The sequence below is a fragment of the Lactuca virosa genome, chromosome 5, assembly GCF_052849685.1.
Source record: "Lactuca virosa cultivar CGN04683 chromosome 5, Lactuca_virosa_CGN04683_v6, whole genome shotgun sequence".
In the NCBI taxonomy this organism is placed as follows: Eukaryota; Viridiplantae; Streptophyta; class Magnoliopsida; order Asterales; family Asteraceae; genus Lactuca; species Lactuca virosa.
Genome location: NC_136430.1, coordinates 123,206,921 through 123,215,736, shown reverse-complemented (window position 1 = coordinate 123,215,736; position 8,816 = coordinate 123,206,921). Strand labels below are relative to the sequence as shown.

At 39.7% G+C, this 8,816-nt stretch overlaps 1 protein-coding gene across 1 annotated transcript; it reads left to right on the top strand.

Annotated features, from left to right (window-relative positions):
• Window positions 1–5,539: 5,539 nt before the first annotated feature.
• Window positions 5,540–8,386, top strand: LOC145116530 (methionine aminopeptidase 2B-like). The gene is made up of 12 exons (XM_079052872.1): window positions 5,540–5,635; window positions 5,768–5,890; window positions 6,221–6,272; window positions 6,368–6,475; window positions 6,551–6,650; window positions 6,768–6,913; window positions 7,014–7,105; window positions 7,186–7,280; window positions 7,374–7,470; window positions 7,543–7,686; window positions 7,777–7,994; window positions 8,092–8,386. The coding sequence occupies exons 2-12, from the start codon at window positions 5,770–5,772 to the stop codon at window positions 8,200–8,202; spliced, it is 1,284 nt and encodes a 427-aa protein (XP_078908998.1). The 5' UTR covers window positions 5,540–5,635; window positions 5,768–5,769; the 3' UTR covers window positions 8,203–8,386.
• Window positions 8,387–8,816: the final 430 nt, after the last annotated feature.

Here is an 8,816-nt window from a genome sequence, read left to right as displayed (position 1 = left end):
TTCTGCGGAGAGATTGGCGGAGATCTATGTGAGAGAGGTGGTAGCACGACACGGAGTGCCGATCTCGATAGTATCGGATCGAGACGTGCGATTTAGTTCCAGATTTTGGAAGAAATTTCATGAGGAGCTGGGCACGCGTCTACATTTCAGCATTGCGTATCACCCGCAGACACATGGGCAGAGTGAGCGGACGATACAGACACTCGAGGACATGCTGCGTGCGTGTGTCATGGACTTCGGAGGAAGTTGGGACACCTACATACCACTGGCAGAGTTTTCCTACAACAACAGCCACCATTCGAGCATTAGTATGCCTCCCTATGAGCTTCTTTACGGGAGAAGGTGTCGGACTCCCATTTGCTGGGGAGAAGTGGGACAGAGAGTGATGGGTGGCACCGAGATAGTGTTGAAGACGACTGAGCAGATTCAGCAGGTCAGACAGAGATTACTGACGGCCCAGAGTCGCCAAAAGAGTTATGCGGACAGGCGACGATCCGAGCTAGAGTTTCAGGTCGGAGACTTCGTACTCCTGAAGGTATCCCCTTGGAAGGGGGTGATCCGATTCAGGAAACGGGGCAAGCTGGAGCCCCGATACATCGGTCCATTCAAAGTGACCACCAGAGTGGGCAGGGTGGCATATCAGTTGGAGTTACCTGCGGAGTTGAGCCAGACCCATAACACCTTCCACGTATCTCAGTTGAGGAAGTGTGTGGCTGACGAGTCGGCAGTGGTGCCGCTAGAGGACATCTAGGTGGATGCGAGTTTGAATTATATTGAGAGGCCGATCGCGATTTTGGATCGAAAAGTGAAAGTTCTGCGGAACAAGGAAGTGCCCCTGGTTCAAGTCCAGTGGCAACATCGGAGGGGGTCAGAGTTGACCTAGGAGCCGGAGACAGAAATGCGGGAGCAGCATCCAGAGTTATTCGCGGAGCATGACTTCGAGGGCGAAGTCTGATTCTAGTGGGGGAGAATTGTAACATTCGGAATCCAAGGTATATCATTTTCATCTTTTATTTTGAGATTTATAGAGTGACTCGACGAGTTGATGCTACTACTCATCGAGTCGAGTCGCGCATGGCCACGTGGTTTAATGAACTACTCGACGAGTCCAAAGGGCTACTCGCTGAGTAGGCGCTGGAATGAGAAACCCTAAATCCCCGGGTTTGGGACCTATTTAAAGGCACTTTTAGCCTCTTTGGGCGGCCACACTTCACAGAGAGAAACCCTAACCTGCCCCTTTTCGTTGTAAAGAGAGAGAGAGAGAGAGAGAGAGAGAGAGGCCAATGAAGCATTCTTGTGAATTTTGAGGGAAAGATTGGAGGAGCTTGGTAGATTTAACGAAGAGAGGGCTGTGGATCTTGCATTCTTTTGTCATTATCTTCTCTTCGGAGGTAAAAAGCTCTCATCTTGGCCATTTATTCGTTAGATCTCTTATGTGGGAGTTTTTAGGGCTTTTCTTCCCAATCATCTTGTGTTCTTGAGTTGTGAGCATGGTTTGAGGTTAAAACCTCAGATCTGGACTAGAGAAGGCCATGAGAGTCCAAAGATTTGAACTTTATGGAGTTAGAGGCAGGTCTACGTGCATTTAACCCTCCTAGGAGCTTGTAATGGCATTATGGAGCAAATATGCCATGCATGAACGTAAAGATAGAAGCTTTACGTGACATTCGAGCCTAGGGAGCCAAGATCTAGTGTTTGGAGTGATAGATCTGCTCTGAAACGTTTGAATGGGAGTATGGACTGGATGAAATCGCCGAGTCCATGAGCGGACTCGACGAGTCGCTTAGGGTTTACACGATGAAGTCTGAACACGCTGCAACTCGTCGAGTTGACGGGTCTACTCGACGAGTAGAGTTGAATTTCATAAGGTTTCTGAGGGAGCGAGGGGACTCGACGATTCCTCCCGATACACTCGACGAGTTGAGTCAACATGGACCGTTGACTCAAGTTGACTTCCGTTGACTTTTGGAGTTTGGACCAAAAATGAGTAATGGAGATCAGGGAGGGGTAGAATGGTCTTTCACCCTTACCACGAGTGAGATAGGGGTTAGTAAGAGTTTATTAGAATATTGGTCTAATTAGAGATAATCACCTCATGTATTAGGCGGAGGCTGTTTCGGTGATTCGTGTACAAGGTATATTAGCTTCCTTACTTCGAGGTAAGTCTTCTCACTATACTTACCTTGAGTGGTACTTATGTGTGACCAAAGGGTCTTAATTATATGTGCTATGTTTTGAGATATCCTGCTACTTGCTTTGAGTTATGCATTTTGTGTATTATATTGAGTTGTTGAGTTGAGGGACCAGTGGGTCCATTTGAGTTGTGGGGCTGGAGGGTCCCACTGAAACACATTGACCGGAGGGTCTTATTGAGTTATAGCCTCGAGTGGACGAGGAGTTGTGGGTGGTATTTTGGGGAACTCACTAAGCTTTATGCTTACCGTGTTATGTGTTATGTGTTTCAGGTAGTTCCGAGGATCGCGGGAAGGCACCGACATGATTGTACACACTGACGAGAGATTGTTATATGATTCTGGGAGTTGATTTTATATGTGTGAATTGTTGACATTTGAGATACTTATGACTTTGAGAATATTAAATTGGGTTTTAATGTGTTTTAAAAACGAAAAATTTGTTTGAAAAATTACGTTGTTACACTTTATTTCCCCAATCGTGTGTTTTGTTTCCTCGCTAAATCCTATGAGGACCGAGGATCTCTTGATTATTTCTGCTTTTGGGATGTTCATACTTTTTAGTGCGTCTAGGAGTACGATGTTGACCAAGGATCCTCCTCACAAAATGGTTGGCCATGTACAGTGTTATCACGAGTCCGTCATCGTGAGGATCTTGAATCCCTTCCATGTCTGTCTCGTCAAATGTAATTTCTTTTTCGCTGCTAACCATGGTATTCTTCCGTGGTCTATCTTCCTTTTATGTTTTAGAGACCTTGGCGTGTCTTTTAGCCTGAGAATAAGAAGTACCATAGATGTTAGATCCGCCTGAGATAACGTTAATTATCTTAGCGTTAGAGGGTGGAGATCCTGGTTTCTCCGGGATCTTGTGACCATCCTCGTTGTTCTCCTTGGATTTTTCTCTTTTTCTCCCGAGGATCTCTTTGCTAAGGAGGTAGCTGATTTCTTTTCTTATGGCTATGCAATCCTCCATCATGTGACCGGAGTCTTCGTGGTAAGCACACCATAGAAAAACAATAGTCAGTGATCTTAGGAAGTTCCTCTTCTTCTCCTTCATCCTTGAGTGCATTGACTCTGTGATGATCCGATTTGGAATAAGGCTTCGATTTGTAGGATCTTGGGGTTAAGGATTCAGCCTTCCTGTTGGGGTTCTCATATTGACTTGGAGGGTTGCTTCTCTTCTGGATTTCGTTGTCCTCTTCAAGCCTTATGAACCTTAATGCTCGGCACCTGACTTCGTCCAATCTTTTGCATGGGGTCATCACAAGGTCTTCATAGAAGGGTGAATCCTTCCTTAGTCCCATCTTGAAGGCCTCTACAACAATAGCCATGTCGATGTTGGGGATGCTCAAAGCTTCCCTGCCGAACCTGTTAACGAAATCCTTAAGTCTTTCCTTAGGATCCTGAACCACTCGATAGAGATCACTAGTGATATTATCGAAGGTTCTGCTGCAAGAAAACTGGTTATTGAAAATATTGACTAAGTGTGCAAAAGAAGTAATAGAGTATGGGGGAACATTTAGCAGCCATTTAAGAGCTAATCCTGTAAGGGTTGAGCCAAAGCCTTGGCATAGGCAAGCTTCTTTCAAGTGCCCTGGGATGGGAATGATCTCCATCCTTTCTCGGTATTGCGCTATGTGCTCTTCAGGATCCGTAGTTCCATTGTAAAGCTTCAGGCTAGGAGTTTGGAAGCGCTTAGGAACTTCGGTATCGGCTATTGCGGGAGCGAATCTCGAGATCCCGTGACTTGTTGGTGACGCTTCTGGTATGGGTTTGACCACCCCAGGTATGCTTGAGATCATTTGTCTCAACTGCTGAAGTTCCCTGGCCATGTTTGGGTTTATTCCTGCATCAACGTTAGTATAGTTAGTATTAATAGTATTGATGTTTAAGAAGTTACTAGAATCAAGGTTTCTAGGAGTGTTGAAAGGCTCATTGAGATCATTGATCATAGATGCTCGGTTGTCCATAGTTATCCCCCGTGGTGACACCAAAGTGGTAGGAATTGTGTTCTTCTGGTGATTTTCTAAGGATCCTGCATTATCAAAGTTCAGGATCCTTGGTTGTACAACTGTGGGCGTTGTTTCATGAGATTTCTGAAATTCCGCCTTCATCTTCTCCACTTCTTTGAGCAGTGCTCTATTCTCCTCCTGCTGTTGGGTCACCTATTGCGTCATTCTCCTCATCATAGTGAAGAGTTCTACAGTAGTGACTGAGGCAGTCGGATCCTGGAGTCCTGAAGTTCCCAAACTTCCTTGGTTAGTGACCGAAGGGGTGCTTTTCTTGGAAGTGTCAGGCGTTTTCCTCTGAGTAGGGGGCCCACTCGGAGGAGGTGGTACGTTTTTGGTTGGAATGGAAGGAATAGAGGACGAAGAAAGGATCGATTGTGTAGACATGATTTTTTTTGAGGATTTTGAACACCACGGCCCCACGGTGGGTGCCAAATTGTTTTGGTCAAAAATTACACAAGTACTAATCAACCAAATTGAATGAGAGGCTGTGATGTTCAAATTGTGCAATAGCAAATGATAAAAGAGAGTGTCACAATGGTTTACAAGGAAAGTCCTTGATCCTTGCTAGGATCTCCGACACAAAACCTTGGGAGGTGACAATGATCACCTGCCTTGATGATTTTATTAATGTAAAATGACGATTACAAAGAATATTTTAGTAAGAACAAGTGAATGATTTTGTAGAGTAAGCTTTGAGTAAAAAACAATGTGTTGTGTGTGAGATACAAGTGTCAATTTATAGTCTAAACTAGCCAACAAGATGTCCGATATTTCCGGGATCCTCTATGACCAGCTTCACGAATGTTATTTGATTAAGTATTCTGGGTCTTTAGCATAGTTGAGATGATTGTTCGTTGAGAATTGGTCTTCCCTTGACTATTTCTGCACATGTATTCGTTATGAACAAAATATAACCGTTATGAATTATTAATAAAAATAATAACGGTGATAGCCAGGATCCTGAGGTAACTAAGAATCCTGGATATTTGAGGATCCTGAATATTGGAGGATCCTGGCCCTAACACATACTACCCAACTTAATTATACCATGTAGGCTTCATACATGTCAAAGCCTCAAAGGCGACCGACTATGTAGGGTAAAACCTGATAAAAACCGTTAATTTATAACAAAACCTTCTAAGATATTAGGCATTAATGAACATAAAGTTGGACTTAGGGTAAAAACATTAATATTTACCAAACTTAAGGGCTTATTTATTAATATCATGACCAAACCATTTTCTAAATGGGGATAAGTTGAGATAGTTGTAAGATGAAGGACTTGTACTGCCAAAACTAATCGTGTTGCTTAACTGTGGCAATAAAAGCTTGTCAACACCGTCCTCGTGTCGCAAAAATATAATTTACAAACCCTAACTCTCCACTGGTTCTGCTCTGAAGATCGCAATACGGCGGAGCTCCGTTTTCTTAGTATGTCGTCTTCTTGGTCCCTTTTTATATCTATTGAAGCTATTCATTTCTTTTGTTTGATTAATATTTATTTTATTTGTAATTCTTCTAAATCCTGTATATGATTTGTATGTTTGATACGCGGTATCGTAGAGATGGCAAAAGAAGATGCAATTGGTGGAGAAGGAACCTCCAATGGGATAGTTACTGATGTACCTGCCACAGTCCAAGAAGTGAGCGAACACGTTGATGAATTGACGTTAGCGGATTCTTCAGGTAATTAAATTTCATTTCTATATTTTTGTTTGTCACGTAGATGACATGCTTAGAGTTTTTGATGCCGAGTATTTCTCCAGCACCAAATTGATGCTTCTATGAAAACTGGAGTCTACCTCAATTTACACGAGAAAGGATTACTTATCGAATTGAAATTGACATGATTGAATTGGTTTGATCTGAAAACATCACTAATGTGTTATATAACAGAATAATATTGTGTGATTTAAACAAATTTTGGATTATAGAATAGTAATGAACATCGATTTCACTTTCATTTTTTTATAACATGTCTCGTGTCTTCCTAATCACTGAACTTGCATAATTCAGAAACTGGTGTACAAGAAATTGCAAAAAAGAAGAAGAAGAAGAACAAAAGCAAGTAAGACTTATCATAATAATACCTATATGTGAACCAAGTTTTACAATGCCATCAAATTCTTCAGTATTCTTAATTATTATAATCTGTTATCTCAGGAAGAAGAAAGAAACAAAGGAGCAAACCGATCCTCCTACTATTCCAATTGCAGAACTTTTCCCTCAGGGAAACTTTCCAGAGGGTGAAATACAGCAATATAAGGATGAGTAAGTGCCCATTATGTATGTATGTATGTATGTATGTATGTATGTATGTAGACATTGACTTTGTTGCTTACTCAGCAACTTATGGAGGACTACATCTGAGGAGAAGAGGGATTTGGAGAGATTAGAAAAGCCCATGTATGACTCAATTCGACAAGCAGCAGAAGTTCATCGACAGGTTTTATATTTGCTACAAATGTTTTGATTTGAATTATATTCTGACTTTGAGAGTATGGAATATTTATTACTACTTGTGTTCTTAATAATATATGACAATTTTTTCATCTGTTTACAGGTTAGGAAATATGTTAGGAGCATTATAAAACCTGGAATGTTAATGGTTGATCTCTGTGAAACCTTGGAGAATACTGTTCGTAAGTTAATACAAGAAAATGGTCTACAAGCTGGTATTGCTTTCCCTACAGGGTGCTCATTGAACTGGTAAATTTCAAATAATTTTATATTTCTTTCATCATTTTCTTTTTATCTTTTTATTTTTTTATTATTACTTTCCAATAGTAAACATATTTTACCATATCAGGGTTGCAGCCCACTGGACCCCTAACTCTGGAGATAAAACTGTTCTTCAGTATGATGATGTCATGAAGTTGGATTTTGGAACTCATATTAATGGTCAGAAATCAGAATATCTACTTTATTTTTTTTCAATTTTTTTTTAAACTTTTATTATATTCTTTTGTAAAACATTTCAGGGCACATTGTCGACTGTGCCTTCACAGTTGCATTCAATCCTATGTTTGATCCTTTACTTGAGGCCTCTCGTGAAGCCACATATACTGGTATTAAGGTTAGCAAAGCAAACCAAATTTATTTTGGAAGTTAAAATGTGATGGAGGGGCATTTTAGGTATTTTACAATGTTTGAGTTTGTGTAAATATAGGAAGCAGGGATCGATGTCCGTCTATGTGATATAGGTGCTGCAATCCAAGAGGTGATGGAATCATACGAGGTAGAAATTAATGGAAAAGTCTTCCAAGGTATAATAATTACTTTAAAAGACAAAAATGCCCTTATCTTTAGGAATCTTTAAGTCCCCATTTGTTATGCAGTGAAAAGTATCCGGAATTTGAATGGGCACAGCATTGGGCCCTACCAAATTCACGCGGGAAAATCCGTCCCAATTGTGAAAGGCGGAGAACAGACAAAGATGGAAGAAGGGGAATTTTATGCGATTGAAACTTTTGGATCCACTGGTAAAATCTTTTTTTTTTTTTTTTTAAAATTCAATAAATGATAATAAAAATAGTAATATATATATTTTTTATTGATATTGTGTTTTTTAGGTAAGGGTTATGTGAGAGAAGATTTGGAGTGCAGCCATTACATGAAAAACTTTGATGTTGGACATGTTCCATTACGTTTGCCAAGAGCAAAACAGCTTCTTGCAACAATTGATAAGAATTTCTCAACATTAGCCTTTTGCAGAAGATATTTAGATCGATTAGGAGAGACTAAATATCTAATGGCTCTCAAGAACTTGTGTGATGCTGGTGTTATTCAGGTATCAAATAGTAAATTTTTTTTTTTTCAATTTTCAACATTATATATTTGGCTTTATTTATTTTCTCAAAATAATTTTTGAATGGATATATATGCAGCCTTACCCACCATTGTGTGACAATAAGGGTAGTTACGTGTCACAGTTTGAGCACACAATCTTACTACGTCCCACGTGTAAGGAGGTTGTTTCAAGAGGCACTGATTACTAACCTTCTTTCAATGGTAATGTAACATATACATAATATCAGTTTGAATTTTTTTAAGGGTGTTTTTGTTATTTCTTGAGAAATATAAAGTTTGTCTTATTAATTGTGTCTTTGGATGATATGAAAACATAATTGATTCTTAAATTAAACGTTGCCTATATATGAGATACAAAGTTAATGACTTAAACGATGTAATAAACATATTTGTAAATTAAATAAATTTTTCAATGTTGATAGTTATAAATTAAGCAAAAGAGCAGAAATAGATATATTATAATACAAGATGGAAAATTAACGTTGCCTCGGAGACATGATAGTTTGTATTTGTAGTAATGATAAATGTACGAGGAATGGATAGAAAATTTTTAAAAGAGAAATTCACGAAAGAAATTTGATTTATATCGATTACAACATTACACTTGATCTCTTTATGAAAACATATTCGCCACAATCAAACACTTGCAAAATGAACCTTCTAGAAGGAACTACTCCAACCTATATAGCACTAGTCAAATGAGTGAGCATTAATATGATTTTGATAACCATATTCCATTATATATTTGATCCTTCACTTAAATGATTTGGCATGCTAACACTATATCTCTCTCCATGACCGA

Bases quoted from the DNA above. Each gene is read 5' to 3' on its own strand.
- LOC145116530 (XM_079052872.1), top strand. From the start codon at position 5,770: ATGGCAAAAGAAGATGCAATTGGTGGAGAAGGAACCTCCAATGGGATA. The intron at 6,273-6,367 runs GTAAGACTTATC...CTGTTATCTCAG, and splicing joins AAGAAGAAGAACAAAAGCAA to GAAGAAGAAAGAAACAAAGG. The intron at 7,471-7,542 runs GTATAATAATTA...TTTGTTATGCAG, and splicing joins TAATGGAAAAGTCTTCCAAG to TGAAAAGTATCCGGAATTTG.